Raw genomic sequence first — 17,466 nt, 5'->3', positions numbered from 1 at the left:
CAGGGCTTTCATTTGCATTTCTCATGAATATTTAACAGCTCCCTGTCTTAATTTGTTTTTGTTTTCATGTTCCTGATCCTGATTTCCTACCTAGAAGGGTGCCGTGTGGAATGTGTCTATCTCCTTATGCAGGTTACCCTCGTTGTCTTCGGCGTGTTCCTCAGGACAGCCTATTATTCCATGATGGGTTTTGTTTGTCTGTTTGTGTTTTTGTTTGTTTGAAGCAAAGTCTCCCCTTCGATTAAATTACATTGGCGCCTCCATGGCTTTGGTGGGCCTGAAGGAGAAGGCATATTCGGTACTATCTCATCTCCAACCCTCCCTCTCTGTCCCTCAGAAGCACAGATTTGCAGGCTGCCATTCCCCACACTTGCCCAGCACTCACCGATAAGCACGCATGCATGCAGGTGTTCATCGAGCATTGGAGGCTGCAGGTAGCGGCGTGCTCAGGATGCAGAGATAAGTGTGGCACACCTGATAGAGGGGACACCAGTGTGGAGGCCGCGGAGGGCATGGGCTGAGGGACATACACGGAGGTGCGTGGGGTGTCCACCCTGCTCTTTCCGTCTTCCACAGTCCACAGGGTAGCTGATCCTGATTGATCCTGGGGGGGACCCCCAAGCCTAGCAGGGTGCATCTACTTTGATGTCAAATAATTTAAAAGCTTGAACTGAGCTTAGACATGTATTTAGGGAGGAAGAAATATTCATATTCGGTCCTTTGACCACATGGAATAAGAGGAGACCTGCGTGGACCTGGGCAGAGGTGGAGAGCGGTGCAGATGCAAGCGCCCTCTTGCATTTGAATCTTGAAGAACATGTTCACCACGATGGGTGTCGGCGGGTGTCCCTGTGGCCGGGGCAGCTTTCTGGCCTGCAGTCCGTGTGGAGCCAGCTGGTCGACCTCAGGGAGCTTGCTCAGGGATCCGTTCCTGTGACTCCACAGCGCTCCACAGGAGGGCGACGGCGGGCACGGGATGGATTCCCTCCTGCTCCCAGCAGAGGGGGAACCGCCAAGAGCGTGATGAGAGTTCCCCTGAGCTCTCGGGGTGCTATGCCCAGCTGCCAGGGGAAGCACATGCTATAGAGTCGTGAAGTAATTATTTATGATGCCGGACAATTTCTTGGAACTCTCAGCAAGAACATGCATTCCCAACTCCTGAGTCACAGCTGAAGTCCACCGGTGATTCCTACCACGGTGTGGACTTGCAGCCTGCTCCTGGGTACCCCTCCCCTGTGCGTCTTTGGCGCAGGGTTTATCTTTGAAGCAATAGTGCCTTTCTAGAGAGAGATAAATGCATGTGTGGGTATGAACTTAGTCCTTAAGTTTCCGAGTCCTTTGGTTGATAGCGAACATACACATACACCCTGTTCTTAATAATTGGAGTGCAAAGGTCAAAGGTAATTTTGAAATTGCCAGTGGGAAAAAAAATTACCTAATCAAGTTCACTTTACCAAGTAGGAATCTTTCTCATTTCTACAGAATGTCCTCCTCCTTCCCTGGCCAACCTTGATTTTGCTCTCCTGCAGCTTGCATTTTCTGCCTTCTTTAGGCCGCTCACCTCAATGTGCCCTGGTGTGTAGTGTGCCCAGCCTCAGCCTTAGCTTTTCACTATTTCCTATCTCCCTGAGCTGTCTTCCCAGAATGATTTCCTCTGCATCCTTTCAAGCCCAGCTCAGGTTCCCTCATTACACTAGACCTTCCAGATGTGATTCTCACCAAGGCCTTTCTCTTATCTGATTCCTTTTAGTTTCTTGTGTGATATTATTTATAAATCTGGGCAAAAATGCTCTTATGCATGTGACTCCCATACAATGCGTCAATTGTGTGTTGATGGTAATGATGCCTTTGAACTCCATCGTGCCTAATAGAATTCTAGGCCTACTCTGTGATCGGTTGATTCCTATGTTGACTAATCGAACCTGCCTTCTTCTTTTTCTCATCGTAGTGTTTTAGAAAATGGAAGGTCACTTTTTCGTTGGATTGCCTTTTTATCTTTGGGTTCATCTCTTTCACTTGGCAGGTCGAAAAAATTCCAGTCATTTATTGAGAGCTGCTTGGTAAAGAATCACAGCCAGCGACCAGCAACAGAACAATTGATGAAGCATCCATTTATACGAGACCAACCTAATGAACGACAGGTTCGCATTCAACTCAAGGACCATATTGACAGAACAAAGAAGAAACGAGGAGAGAAAGGTTAGAAGCACATTTGTAGTTTAGCAAAGGAAACAAAAGATGGAGTGAGTCATGGGCTCTTGATATATTTGGAGGTGGCCGTGGGGCTTTCAAATGGGCCTGCATTATTCTCTAGTGTGAAGGGCTGCCTCTGAGCTCGCAGCCTGTAGGCATCAATGGAGTGAGACTGTGAAATGGAATCTTCATGAAAGGATACAACTGTAAGGAATATCACCTTCTCCAGGCCCTGACAAAGAGTCATGTTGAGTAATACTATGAAGTGGTTTAATATGACAAGTGATTTGCTTAGTTCAAATGAATATTCATGTTTTGAAGACAAAAAATCGACAGAAGACAAAAAAAAAAAAAAACACTTAGTTGACATTTTTCTAGACTGGCAGGCTTCAACATTTAAGTTTTTGAGCTCTGAGGCCCATTTGGAATTTATTACAGAAGTCAGATGAATTTTCTAATAGTCACAGAGTTGCCAGACTTGATATACAGAACCCTGCACTTTGAGGTAGAAGATCATTTCATGCACCTGTTTATTTTGTAGATTCAAAACCCTTATCTCTGGTGGCTGTAGCTGTTGTACCACACACTGCCTTCTCAGTGCATTAGTGGACAAGAGTTCAAACTTGGAGTCCTGGGACTGTGTCCTAGTTATGGGAGTAGAGACTCAGATTTCCTTACCTAGCATCCTGACCAAGGAGAAAAACTCAGGTGGTCTGGGGCCGGTTTTGTGCCTCGGTGGGTGGGAGGTAAGGAAGATTGAGGTAGGGGGAGGAAAGGGAAAGATCCAGAGGACAGACAGGGTGAGTCTTCCCTGGGTGGAGGCTGGAGGAGCCACGGGGCAGGGGGGAGGAGGGATGACAGTGAAGAGACATTACAGGGCTGGCGAGGTGAGCATGTGGGGAGTGGGGAGTAAAGGGGAAGCCAGACACCTAGGGTGAGAGGCACACGGCCCTGTGCTTTTCCTCGCTTCTGTCCTGGACACCGTTCCTTTCTGTTCTTTCCAAGCCAGATGGAGCATTGGAGGGTGGGGGGCCTCACAGGATGGAGGGTGCTCTGCTTTCATTTGGCTTCCCCTTCTTTGCCTCTGCAGTTACTGTCTGTAATATGGCGAGGTATGAGGAGGTGTGTGGGGTGGGTGGTGAGCGGTGCAGGAGTCAAAACCACGCAGAGGTAAGAGCGGTAGAGGGCTGAGGCAAGAGGAGAAGCCCTGAGTGAAGGTTCAAGGGAAGAGTTTCTTCCCGGCTGCCAGGGAAATGTGCAATCAAGTTCGTCTCAGGAGTACGAGGTTATAAAGCTAAGCTAAAAAGGAGACCCATCACCTGAAATTGATAAAATATGATATTCAACTATCCTGCAATTGTTTTTATTTTTTTTAAAAGATTTTATTTATTCATGATAGTCACAGAGAGAGAGAGAGAGAGGCAGAGACACAGGCAGAGGGAAAAGCAGGCTCCATGCAGGGAGCCTGACATGGGATTCGATTCCAGGTCTCCAGGATCGCACCCGTGGCCAAAGGCAGGCGCCAAACCGCTGCGCCACCCAGGGATCCCTGTTTTTAAAAAACATACACGGTTAAATGTTTGGGGACCACACTATTTTTTGAAAAGATTTTATTTATTTATTCATGAGAAACACAGAGAGGCAGAGACACAGGCAGAGGGAGAAGCAGGGTCCCTGTGGGGAGCCCTGTGGGGACTCCATCCCAGGACCCCGGGATCATTCCCTGAGCCGAAGGCAGATGCTCAACCTCTGAGCCACCCAGGCGCTCCCCAGACTATTTTTATTTCCAGTGGTAAATAGGAGATGAAGCTTCATTGCCTATTTTGATCGAACATAAAATTCTTACAGCACTGGAAAATAAATAAATAAAAATCCTGCACAAAAGAAAACAAAAAATAAAAAAGGAGGCCCATCTCCAGTTATTAGTGGGTAGGAAGGGATGAGGTGTCGGTCAGGAGGAGCTGGGAAGGGAACTGGAGAAATCAGGAGGAACCAGGCATGAGAGAAACAGGTAAGTCAAGATCAAAATGTCCCAGGACTGGGCCACCTGGGGGGTTCTGTCAACTGAGTGTCTGACTCTTGATTTCAGTTTAGGTCATGATCTCAGGGTCATGAGATCAAGCCCAGTGTCGGGCTCCACACTGAATGCTGAGCACAGGGTCTGCTTGAGATTCTCTCTCTCCCTCCCTCTGCCCCTCCCCAACCCCCTAAAATAATTCCAGGACTGATTTTTCATCAAACATGCAACTATTAAAGGCTGACTTCTTTAAAAGGGAAACTTATTTTCCTGCAGGCCTATTGTTTCTAGATTCAAATTCTGACTGGAGATTCTAGCTCTAATCCCTGAAGGGTTAGATGACCTTCACGCCAGTTTTCTTATCTTTAAAATAAGAGAGAGGATATAATAGTGACCACTATCGCCTGGCATTGTTGCAGATTAAATGAGATAATGCATTAAGATGTTTAATACAATGTCTGGCGTATAAACATACTCAATAAATATTAGCTACTCTTACATAAGCAGTTCTTTATGGACCTATAAGTTTTCAGAACAAGTCAGAGTTACCTTCCGGGAACTCGTAACCTCTTTCTTTGCCTTTGACCTGTGAGTAGAGTGGGTAAAGCTTGTGCCTTGGGTTGTTTTCACTTCTTAGGGGCTCAGATGCTGGAAGGTGACTCAGAACTCCCCATTCTATGACAATAGATTATTTTTAACGGGTTCCTTCTCTGCAGAGTAGGTGAGTATGATTCTTGGTAGGAGATGCCCTTAGGAGTTACCCAGTAATGTAAGGAACCTAATTCTGTGTAGGTTTAGAGCCATCAGAAACCTTCTTTTCTGTCTGTTCCCCAGAAAGAGAATCCATCAAGTGAGGTCTCATTCCATTTGCTCGGTTTCACCAAATGACTTAATTTACTTCCTCTAAAAATTTCACACTCTCTTAGTAGCTCAAAGACCAGCTTTTGCTATTACCGAACAATTATTTTTTAAGGATTTCATTTATTTATTTCAGAGAGAGAGCATACAAGTAGTGGGGGGGGGGGCAGAGGGAGAAGCAGACTCCCCACTGAGCAGGGAGACTGAGGCAGGCTGGATCGCTGGACCATGACATCATGCCCTAAGCCAAAACTGGAATTTAAACAACTGAACCACCCAGGTGTCCCACAATTAAACAATTTTAATGAAAATTCATTATGATTTTTTAACCTGATGTTATTTTTTCCTTACGTTTGTTGACATATGCTAATTTATGCCAGTAACATAAAAGCAATAAGACCAGATTCTGGTGAAGTATTACAATTGAAGGGCCTGACAAATGAAGGTTTTACCTTAGTAGAAATATTTGGATCAATTGTGTGCTGCTTTCCCTTGCTAGAATTTCCTTTGCTAGATAAAATCTCTGCAGCTTCCTTCAAGCTCCCTGTTGACCCATTTCAGGAAAGTTTGGAGTAGTAAACTTTCAGTGTGGGATATTGAAACACCTTATGAAGGTCCTTTACATTTCCGGTGCGATAATACTCAAAAAAATAAGTCGCCTGAAAACCACATACGTGTCTAAATATTTGAAGCTAACTTGTGATTTTAAAAAATACACTTGAAGTCATGGTGCTTTTGGCTCCTTTTCATTATTCCTTTACTGGCTGAAGAGTCTGGAAGGCAGTGTTTAGTTCTTATCAGATGTGCTGCTTCCTGGTGGTAACACAGCCAAATTGCAGTGTTAATTCCTTTTTCGGAATTAAACCGAAACCTCCCAAGTTGTAATTACTAACCCACAGCTATGAAAGGATAATAGTAATGTGACACTCTCCCTCCTTAAAATTAAAAGCTCCTCCAAAATTCACCATTGCCCACAGAGAAGTCCTCAGGAAAAAGAAAAAAAAAAAAATATATATATATATATATGTAAGGATCAAGACGTCCTAGCACATGTTCTGGGCTTACTTATTCCATCTGTTTTTGTCACAGCCACACATCTAGCCACTCACAACTCCTTGTGAACATGTCCTGCATGCCCTGTAATACTAGCAGGCTTCCTCACGTGGTTATGTTGCTTAGAATGCACTTTGGCCACCACTTTTAGCTGCCGTCTGCCTAGAACAGGGTCACCGACATTGCAAGGCCCAGCTCATCTCCTCAAGAGACTTTCCTGTCTCCTTCCCCTATTATGACCAATGGACTTTGCGCCTATCTCTGATATCTCATTGCTCTTTTTATGCCCTTCTATTTAGCATATATATGTTAGAAAGAACACTAGTTTTAAAGTTGGACAAGTTCTGGATCAAATTCTAAATCCAAATCCCAGATTGATTGACCTTTTATTAATAAGCCATTGGTTCTATCACTTAACCTCCTGTCATAGTGTCTGCGCTTGAAACGTGGGCAGTATGTTAAAGGATTGTTAAGCAAAACAAATGAGAGAACCTAGGTAAAGTATCTAGAAGGGTGACCAGCATGGGAGACACTCAATATGGATTAATTTCTTAATAATCATGGCGGATCTGATTACCTACTTGTCCACCTTGCCCATTAGATTCTGATCCGCTCCAAAGCAAAGACCCAGTCTTATTCATTACTACATGTTAACCTGCTTTAACGTATGACTGAATTAAATGGCTGTCCCCAGTGGGTCATTTAACTCCGTATTTCTGATAGCACGTTGTCAGATTTCCTTCTGGTGTTTATCAAGATATCTAAAGACAAATCTGTGGGCACATGTAAGTCCTAATAAAACTCCTGCTTGAGAAATGATTAATAGGACAATGTGTTAATAGTGGGCCAATAAAAGGTTGGTTCACGTGGTCCTCTAATGGGAATTAACACAAACCGAGAAGTTATTTTTCAGTTCCTGATCTTGACTTTCATATGAACAGCAGGCATCAGGGACAGATATCTGGAATCAGCTGGGACAGTCTTGGATGTTAAGTCCACGTACTTGAATCCAGGTGGTGGGAACTGTTAGATCACAAGTCAGAAGGCCTGGAGCCTGTCCCAGGCTTATATATATATATATATAAGAAGAAGAGGGTGGGATTGACTGAACTGTAGCGTCCTTTTGTGCACTAACATTCTGTGAGTCTCTCTTTAGATGAGACCGAGTATGAGTACAGCGGAAGTGAGGAAGAAGAGGAGGAGAATGACTCAGGAGAGCCCAGGTAGGAGAGCAAAAGCCGAGTCTTATTTTCACGTTCTGAATTGGGCGACTGTGAAACTTGCTTCCTTTTGATTTATAGGTTCATTTTTAAGAATCCAGCAAGGTGGTCTTATTTAATTTATTGCCCATGAACCTACTCATTAATTTGGGAAAATGTCCCCAGGCAGACTCTTACAGAAACGTGGAAATCAGCGTATTCTTTATCTTGTCCCCTAAGATTTATGGTCTCTATTCTAAGACTTTGTTTCCTCACATATGTAACGTGTAGAATGGGTAGGAGGCAATTATCTGAGTAATCCAAGACTCAAAGTGCCTAAAACTGTGACTTTCAGGAGACCTCTAAGTGGTATCTTTGGACTTGACACATTCAGTTTGTTACTTCATACCTTTGAGAAGCCCATTTCAGCAGCCACCGTCCTTGTCACCTGTCTTGGTATTTTCACCACAAGCTAATCCAAGAGGAAATGATTCCCAGGAAACCAAATCACACTCTGGAGGGGAACCCTAGATAGAAAATTACATGCTTATTCCAGTTGTCACATGTTGGACCCCAGGATCAATGTTGCTTTATCATTATCATCCATGCATTTTGAATTTCACTTGACATTGATTGCAACTTTCTTCCAGTGTGCGTATGAATAATTAAGGTTAGGGTGCTCACATTTCAAGGATTTGTCTTCCGTGAGAGAATTCAGCAGGTGGCAGTTCAGCGAATTGAGGGTATGGGCACATGCACCATGGTCAGAAAACATTTATTGGGGAAAATGCACAAGCAGAAGGCTCAGTGGGGTATATAGGTCTCCGTCCTCTAGCCATCCAAGGAGGGACTCCTGTGGTCCCATACTGCTCAGGAAAGGGGCCAGCTCGGCCACTGCTGCTAGAACAAGCCAGTGGCTTCTTTCTTTGGAGTTAACTCAGCTCTACCCAGCTGGATTATTCCTAAACTGATGGAAGAGGGAGGGACTTAGAGGGCCATCCAGTTTTTGTCTTCACCTACTAAAGGAATTTTCAAAGTCAAAGATTGAAGAATTTTTCCTTCCATCCAATACTCTACACATTGGCTACCCCCAGTTTAGCTGATAAAGATGACGTTTGTCAAATAGTGACATGGAAAATGAACATTCTTGTAAAGGCGAAGAACCGAATGCCCTGCTTTTCAGAGAAGTTGCCTACTATTTTTATGTTTCCCAAACTCACCCAGATGTCACGTCAGGACTACTGACCATTCTCTATAGAACTGAAAAGCCCTGTTTTAACTCGTACTCGCTAACCCGTGTGTTAGGAGTCCCGTAGCGGGCTGACCTAGCCGTGCCTCAGCACTTCAATGTGTCATCATATCACACTGAGGATTCTGTTCCAAGGCCTGTTTTATGGACACATGTAATCAATCTTCATGAAATCCTGAAAAGAACAAAGAGACAGTGGTTATCTCATTTTAGAAATGAGGTAAGAGCTCAGAGGTGGCCCCCAGGCCACACACCAAGTCAATGACTGAGCCACTACTACGGCTCAGCTCACCTGACAAAGATTCAACCTCAGTTTGTATTCATGGAGCATCCTCGTGTGCATGGTGAGGCCGGGTTCCCCCGTCCTGCCGCCTTTGCCCAGGGCTGGTGGCCTGTGTACATACGCACTGTCGCTCGGGGTTTGGTTTAGCGTTCTGCACAAAAGCTGTAAGTTTTAAAGGAGGTTTGTTACTGGAATGCAGGCACTGTCTGTAGGGCATTGTGAACGAAGCCCTTTTCATGTCATTTTTGGGCATAGATGGCAGTCACACAGCACAGCAGTTACACTGTCCAACACAGCATGATCCCCTCATCAGCTGCCACCAAACCTGCTCCCCCTCACCATTCACCACCCCAGTTTGCGTCACCACCACTGTCCGGGTGCCAGGATGAAACCTGCGAGTCATGGCTCACTCTCCACACCAGATCCATCAACAGGCTTCAGGTGGCCTTGCTTGACCTCCTGCCCCCTGCAGACAGTCATCCATGCAGCAGCCCAACAAATCCCATCACGTCCCTCTCCTGACGATAACCTCTCCGCGCACAGCTTCCATGCTACGTGCCTTACCAGCTCCTGTCTCCTTCACTCTGCTCTGGGAAGTCCTCAAAGAGGTCCCACCTGTCCCCACCACTGGCCTCCCCATTTCTTCCTTCTGGAAACGTTCTTTCCCTACCTCTTCATGGGACTGACTCCATCTTTTGAGTCTTAGCTCAGCTGGCACCTTTTTAGAGGGGTCTCCTCCGATCACCCCCTCTGAAGCAGAGCCCTTCGCCCCCGTCCCAGCCCCCCACCACTGTACTCTTAAACTGTTACATCTTTTGTCTTCTCTGGAGCCTGTTCATATGGGAAATTATGCTATTTGTAGTCACTTGTCTAATTATTTGTCTCTCTTCCCCACAAGGAGGTAACTAGAGGGAGAATTTGTTTAGCTACTGCCCATGTCCACGAGAGCCTATTACCGTGCCTGCTGCATACAAATGGCTCACCAGTTATTTAACGGGTTTCAGGTGGAAGCTGCCAGAAAGATTAAAAGAGCTAGGTTTGCATGAACAAATAGGAGCCCTGCCTACCCCGCCTACCCCATTAGGCTGCCACACCCAACCAAAGAGCCCAACTTTGAGTTGTTCACCTGCAGTTAGATGTGAATAGGGTGGCCCTAGACCACTGGGGAAGTAGGTGCTATTCCTTTATGGTGTTTTCTGTCCTCTTTTTCTTTCTGTCTCACACACACACACGCATACAGACACACACGCACATCTATGCACAATTACCATTTTACAGATGAGAAGACTGAGGCCCATGGTGCTTAACTGGAATCTAGAAATCAGGGAGCCGGGTTGAAGTCCTAGCTACACCATGTGTTCCAGAGCCAAACCATTCCCTGCTCTCTAAGCATGGGGCAGAGAGACAGCTCTGGCTCTCAGACGCCGGCCGGCGTGGGTTCGTGCTCCACTCTGGGGTTGGCCTGGACTCAGAGGTCCACCCTCCTAGCTTATTGTGTCTTCCCATGAGCAGCCTGCCTTGGCCTCCTAAGGTTTGGTGCAAGGAGTCCCCGGGGTGAGGATGCACCCCTACTAGAGCAGGTTCCCTTACTGCTCCGCATGGTTCATTTTTTCATTCGCCAACTCTGTTCGTGCCTTTCCTGAGCATGAGAACCTGCAGCTCCGGCCCGGGGGCTCACTCCCTCGCCTTCAGAAGCAGATCTGTGCGGGTCACAGGGTGAGGGAGCCTGTGCACAGTGCTGGAGGCAGGTGGTGACCCCGAGAAGGGCCGGTGACCGCAGGTGCATGCCCTAGTCACCCGGCCAAGGCAGCGAGCCCCGATCCGGGGTTCCGGGGACTCGGGGACTCCGGGTTGGTCACCAGCGACACTCGTGGAGGGGGCGGCCCGGCCGGCGCAGAATCCCCAAGTGTGTCCCCCGCCCGCAGCTCCATTCTGAACCTGCCCGGGGAGTCCACGCTGCGCCGCGACTTCCTGCGGCTGCAACTGGCCAACAAGGAGCGCTCGGAGGCGCTGCGGCGGCAGCAGCTGGAGCAGCAGCAGCGCGAGAACGAGGAGCACAAGCGGCAGCTGCTGGCCGAGCGCCAGAAGCGCATCGAGGAGCAGAAGGAGCAGCGGCGGCGGCTGGAGGAGGTGAGGTCCGCGGGGTCCCACCCTGGGCCCCCGGGATGCCGGGTCCCACCCTGGGCGCCGCCGTGACCCCGGGGCGCACACGGTCACCTGCAGAGGGGTGAGGCCAGCCTGCTCTGACAAGCCGAGGACTCCCCTTGCTGGGGGCGGTGACACGTGTGACCTGGCGGTCGCCCGGCCTTGCTGTGCTGGCCTCAGGGCAGGTGAAGGCTGCCCCCCCCTCCGGGCAGCCCCCCCGACCCCCAGACCTAACATCGGCCCCCTCCTGGGCTCCTGCCTCCTTCCCGAGTCCCGCCCGCACTTGTCACCCTCGCGTCTCCTGTGGACCGTAAGGCCGAGCCCGAGGATGGGAGGTGGGGCCGTGTCCCCTGGGCGTCACCAGCCCCCGGAGGCCGCCGTCAGGCGGGCGTGAACTAATGCGGTGACCGGAGGTGACAGCTGGTGACCGAGTGTCCCGTGTGGACACACGGGGCCTGCCGAGCCGTCCCGCGGCTTCCCGGGTCCCTGTGCACGCCGTCGGCATCCCGGCGGGTCCCCAGCCCCGGGGCCACCCTCGCCTTCCCCAGCGGCATCGCTGGCACCTGTGTGGGAAACCGCACCCCGCCCCGCCGGCCTTCCCCGTGTGTTTAGTTTAAAACCCCTTTCCTCTGTCCGATAAATCAAAGCTTCTAGAGGATTCGGAGGCTGAGAGCCTGGGCTGGCGGGAAAGTGGGCCGGGAGATGAAGGTAAGCAGCCGCCGGGCAGTGGGGTGACAGCTGCCCCAGCCGCCCCCTGCTTCGGAGCGGTGGCCGGTGGCCAGGCGGGAGGTGCCGCGCCTTGGCCCCAGTGTTCCTGGCTCAGATCAGCGAGGGCCTCAAAAAAAAAAGAAAATTAAAAAGCTAAAAAGTAATCAAAGAAATCCGTGAGGGCCTCAGTTCCGGCTCGCAGGAAAACCCCATCGACCTCACACGTCCGCATACGCAGGCCGGCGACAGCAACGTCCCAGGTGCGACCAGGCGGCGACTTCTGTGTGCCGGCTCCGGGTGAGGTCCTGGGCTCCGTCCCGGATCTCAGCGGCTGTCGTTCCGTCTTTGCGAGCGTCCCTTGCCCCTCGGGCGGAGATGCACACAAACCCCGTGTAACACGGAGGAGACCGAAGTGCAGGGAGGGCAGGTCGTCGGTCCCGAGTCACAGGGCCCGCGAGTGTGCAGGGCTCACACCCAGGTGTGTCCGATCTCAACGTCCACACGAGCCCAGGACGGGAAGTGTAGATAAGTCACCGAAGCCTTGAACTGTGAGCCTCAGACCTGGACCCTGCAGGCTTCTGCGGGCAGCAGTGGGCACGCGAAGCACCTTCGGATGTAAGTGTGCAAGTCCGCGTATGGTCAGTGCGAAGAATGTGTGGCGCACGAGACGTTCACCGTCCCCCTCTCCTGTGCTAAGAATCAGGCTGTAGACGGAGCCTCCGTAGCGCGGGGGCAGAGGGCTTCGAGGGGTCGGCAGCGCCTTCTTTTTTCTTTCTTTTTTTTTTTTTAATTTTAACATGAGAACTTTTGGCCCTTGAGCCTAGATCCTCAGTTGATGCAAAGACTTTCAAAGGATGCGTGGTATTATTTTGTTTTGTTTCGATCTCTATTTTCTTTCCTTCTTACCTGGCATGACTTATTTGAGCTTCCTATTTTTTTTTTTTCATGAGTTGCTAAAATCACATTTTCTAACACTTCCCAAAGCATTTGCCCTTTGACAGTTACTCTGTTCCACACTTTACCTGAATCATCTCGCTGAATCGTCGCAGTAACCCACAGTCTCAGAATAATGCAGCTGAGTCTGAGAGGTTAATAACTTGCCACAGGTCACACAGCTTGGGCAATTCGAGCCCAGGGGATAGGATTCCAGAGCCCGGGTGCTGTCACTGCCTCTCGGCTGATAAGCCAGTCATGTTTGCCCATATTCTGTACCCGGCCTCCGCTTCTATAGTCTTTTTTCTTTGAGAACTCGAGTTTTGAGCTAGGGCAAGGAGCTGCACCCAGCAGGTGCTCTTTTTTGCGATGGGTTCTGGTTCTCATGCTCCCCGTCAGAGCTAACAGCCGAGGCCTCCTCGTGTCCCTTCTTTTGTGGCACTTCCTGGAGCCTCTGTCTTGGAGGCAAGTCAGAGTTCAGACCCAGCGGGGCACATGCACCCACGAGGACAGACCCGCTAAGTCCTCACTTGCACCAAAGGCAACAGTGGCCCCAAGGACACTTTGCTTTATGCACCACAGTGTGTGAGCCCTGGCTTCTCCGGGAACACTTGTAACCGCGGGGCATTAAGAGACTATGGTGGCTTTATCCATTAATCCTTTATCTTGCTCCTATTGCTCAACAGGAAGACGAAGAGATATTCGATACTCAAATGGTTGTAAATTCTGAACCCATACATAACAATTGTCTCTGCCACCGGGGACTCCTCTCCTGCATGATGACCTTGTGGTTCCAGAGTAGGAGCTTGGACTACGCTGGCACACGGAGGCACTTAAAGCCCACAGTTAGACTCGCGAATTTAGCTTCAGTGTGGGTCAGGTGGGCTTTTGCAGGCGTCCTGGGAAAAATCACTCCCATTCTCAAATGCCCATCAGATGCCCCTTTGGTGACACAGGGCTAGGTAAGCTGTAGCCTTTGTCTTCCCCAGCGGTCTCAGATGTCACCTCCTACCAGCACTGTGGTTTCTAAGGAAGCCCGGCACGTCCTTTGCTATTTATGGATAACCATGTGGATTTGGGTAGTTCTAAATCTGCATATACTTAAAAGGACTTTGTACACTGGATGTAGTCATTTATCAGCTTCATGAAAAGGACATGGCTTTGGACCAATGAAATGTCGGGTACAAGGCTTTCAGCTTTTGACCAGTGATAAAGTACAATTTATAACTAAGTTCCAGGAAATTGATTAAATGTAGCTAAGGTGAAATGAGTCCCTCAATAGTGAGAAAAGTACAAAGAAGGCCTCTTTTATTGTTATTTAGTTCAATAAAACTTCCTACCGCTTGGCCTAGGAAAGTCCCTCGTGTTTATTCTCCATCACGGATGGAGAATCCCAGAATCGGGCAGGATGCAGGAGAGGAGTCCAAGAATCCGTAAGGCACTTACCCTGGTCATCTTTTCAGACAGACGAACCTTGGCCAAAAGATTTGTGGTGATGCTTAACTGTGCTCAAGAGTTTTGGAATGATTTCAGGGATTTATCTTTTTTTTTTTTTCTCAACTCGCTAAGAGCATTCTCTATGCCTTCATTTGGAGGAGAATATCTTTAAGTCACAGGAATAATCGCCTTGACCCCAGGGGCACCAAACTGCTCAATGGTGGTAAGTTTTATTCTTCAGAGAATTGCGTTAAGTCTTCCAAGACACCTGCATCTCACTTAGTGCCTTCAAGACCATCAGAACACCGCTCGTTATAGAAACAGCCAATTCTAGCTAAGAGATATTATACGGTTTTGGTTCTATTGCCTGAAAATAAAATTTCTTTTAAAGATTTTATTTATTTATTCATGAGAGACACAGAGAGAGAGGCAGAGACAGAGGCAGAGGGAGACGCAGGCTCCCTGCTGTGAGCCTGATGTAGGACTCGATCCCGGGATCACGACCTGAGCTGAAGGCAGACCCTCAACCGCTAAGCCACCCAGGTGCCCCGAAATTTTTTGTAAAGAAATACCACCAGCACCTTATTGGCCAGACATAGCGGAGCCCGGATATAAAAAATGAGAGCCTGGTCGTCTCACTGTGTGTGAATTTCCTAGAGCCTCTAACTTCTTATTGCGAGCTTCTTATTTCAAGGACATTGGGTTCAACTGTTTTTCTAAGAAGGGCACAGTAGAATTAAAAACTTTTTCCTAGTCCCATACGCAGCCATTCAACGAATTTTGTGAATTCATCCCTCTGCTATGCTGGACGCCAGGAACAGTCTGCCCGGGTGCTCACCAGATCTGTGGGGGAAACAGGCATTGGGCAAATAGCCACCCAAATAGCCATTCGTTATCATGGCCAGGGTGCCGCGGTAGGGAGGAATGGGGGGCTAAGGAATGGGGGTGCGGGGAGGGGGAAGCAGCCCAGCCTGGCCGGGAGGACGACTGGGGGAGGGGCCCGCGGAGATGGTAGGCGGGGAGGCCAAGTCCCAGTCCTGTAGGACTTCACAGGCCAAGTTCAAGATTCTTACATTTAATCCCGAGAATAGTGGGAAACCATTGCTGTGTGTTAATCGATCGGATCTGCATTTTTCAAAGGAAACTTTGGCTGCTGCAAGGTCGAGTGGAAGAAGCAAGGGTGGGTGAGGGGGCCGAGTCAGTGTAGGCCAGGGAGGGTGACGCTCTTGTGGGTGGGGGGCAGTGGGGTGTGAGAGAAGGGGACACATCTGGAAGGGATGCAGACTGGGCGGGAGACGGCTGACTAGATGTCACAGAGGGAAGAGAGAAAGCGGTCGCAGGACGTCCCCGGTGCGGACCGGAGCAGTGGAGGACCAGGGGTGGGAGCAGAAGGAGCAGATCCGTCTGGAACGCGGTGAATTTAAGGTGCCTCTGAGGTGGCCAGTGGTGAAGCCAAGGGTGCAGGTGGATTATATGGAGAGAGCCAGGCAAGGGAGGTCGGGGGGGGCGAAACGAGGGGAATTGCTGGCCTCGGGCCCTGGGAGTGGGCCCCGACACGAGGGGAGAGCGTGGGCCTGAACCCTGAGACCGCAGGGCCGGAGAGGGGAGGCCAGCAGAGAAGGCTGCTGAGGGCCCGGAGGAGAACTGGCGCGAAGGCAGAGAAGCTCAAGCGGGCAGCACAGCAGAGCTAAGGCCCAGCCTCGCAGCCCGCCAGAGGTCGAGGGAGATGACCGCGTCGCGGGTTTCAGGGGCAAAGACGTTATGTGAAAAGGTCGTTTTGACATCGTCAGTCGGACTCTCTAAAAGTGCGTTCATTTCCTGTTTGGGAGGAAGGGAAGCAATCTGCTCAGCCGGTGAGATGTGAATTTGGGGTGCGAAGACGTGGCTTAGGTCTGAGGGCTGCCGTGCACCCCCTGCCCGCCCTGGCTGCTCTCCGAGTCTCCCCAGCCCCGCTCCCTGGGCTCTGCAGAGAGCCCCCCGCCCCCGCCACCCCGTGCAGTTTGTTCCCACCCCCTAAGGGACACTGGGGAGGAACCGGGAGGCTGGGCCTGAAAGCACTCTGTTCTCAAGGCCTCGTCCAGGATGGCTTGAAGGTTGCCAACGGGTCCCACCTTGGGCTTCCGTTCAGGGGACTCTTCAGAACTACATGCTCGTCCACTTGGGGTCAGCTCTTGCTCACGTTTTCTCTGAGCATTTGCTTCCACTTGGGGTGAGCAGACTGGTCTCAGAGAAGCTGGGCCAGCTGCAGCCCGAGCCCAGAGCAGCCACAGGTCAGCTAGGTTATTCTTTGGAACCCATGTGGTTTCTCCCAGATGTTTCTAATCTTTTTTTTTTTTTTTTTTTAGAGATTTTATTTTTTCATGAGAGACACACACAGAGACACAGAGAGAGAGGCAGAGACACAGGCAGAGGGAGAAGCAGGCTCCCTGCACGGAGCCCGATGTAGGACTCGATCCCAGGACCCCAGGATCCCGACCTGAGTCGAAGGCAGGTGCTCAAGCACTGAGCCACCCAGGCGCCCCCACCCAGATGTTTTTAAACCAAAGAAAAGGGGCCGGAGGTAGACAGGGGGAATCTGCACATGTCTTTAAAGACAACGTACTCAAGCTCCAAAAAGTCCCGTGGGCCTTGGAGCATTTGGGGGAGATTCTGTTGACGGTAGTGTTTTGGTTAATGCTCATTCTATATAAGTTCTTCGTGCCTCGGTTTCTTTGTAAAGCTAGAAAAATAGTAGCACTTCCCTTCCAGGACTGTCACAAGGGTTAAATGAGTTAGTGCATGGAAACCGTTGGATGGACTGTGACTAACGCTGAGAACACACTCGGTAAATGTTAGTTATTATTACTGGAGGAGGTGCCTTTGGCTGACGTCAGAGGTGTAATTTCCAAAAGTGTAAACTCTTTCATGTGCTGTAGTAAAACCCTCTTGCATCCGTTAAGATCAATGTACCAAGAGGACCCCCAGGTGGCTCAGCAGTTTAGCACCTGCCTTCAGCCCGGGGTGTGATCCTGGGGTCCTGGGATCCAGTCCCACATGGGGCTCCCTGGATGGAGCCTGCTTCTCCCTCTGCCTGTGTCTCTGCCTCTCTCTTTCTCTCTGTCTCTCTCATGAATAAATAAATAAAATCTTTAAATAAAAAAAAAGATCAATGTACCAAAAGGTAAGCTTTTATTCATGTCTTGGGGAAGATATTTGTTATACCAGTTAAAATTCATTTACATCCTTAGTAGAAAAAAAATATACATTGATGGTTTTTAAACGACTGGATGGCACATTAGTACAGAGGCCAAGTGTGGCAGCTTTGAAGCTGCAGAACCCCAGGTGTAGTTCAAGCTGCGTGGCCTCGAGCCACGCACGGACCCTCTCGGAACCCCAGCTTGTTTATGCGCAC

The 17,466-nt window shown here is 49.5% G+C and overlaps 1 protein-coding gene across 8 annotated transcripts in view; it reads left to right on the top strand.

The window, feature by feature from the left end:
* TNIK (TRAF2 and NCK interacting kinase) overlaps positions 1-17,466 on the top strand; it is a 376,555-nt gene that overhangs the window by 279,764 nt on the left and 79,325 nt on the right. For all 8 annotated transcript variants that reach the window (XM_072808063.1, XM_072808061.1, XM_072808062.1 and 5 more), the window contains 3 exons: positions 2,024-2,199; positions 7,278-7,344; positions 10,778-10,982. In XM_072808063.1, the coding sequence (XP_072664164.1) occupies positions 2,024-2,199; positions 7,278-7,344; positions 10,778-10,982 (448 nt within the window). The remainder of the gene's footprint in view (positions 1-2,023; positions 2,200-7,277; positions 7,345-10,777; positions 10,983-17,466) is intronic.

Source organism: Canis lupus, chromosome 31 (assembly GCF_048164855.1).
Source record: "Canis lupus baileyi chromosome 31, mCanLup2.hap1, whole genome shotgun sequence".
Lineage (NCBI taxonomy): Eukaryota > Metazoa > Chordata > Mammalia > Carnivora > Canidae > Canis > Canis lupus.
The sequence above is the reverse complement of the archived record's forward strand: the minus strand, read 5'-3'. Positions and strand labels throughout refer to the sequence as shown.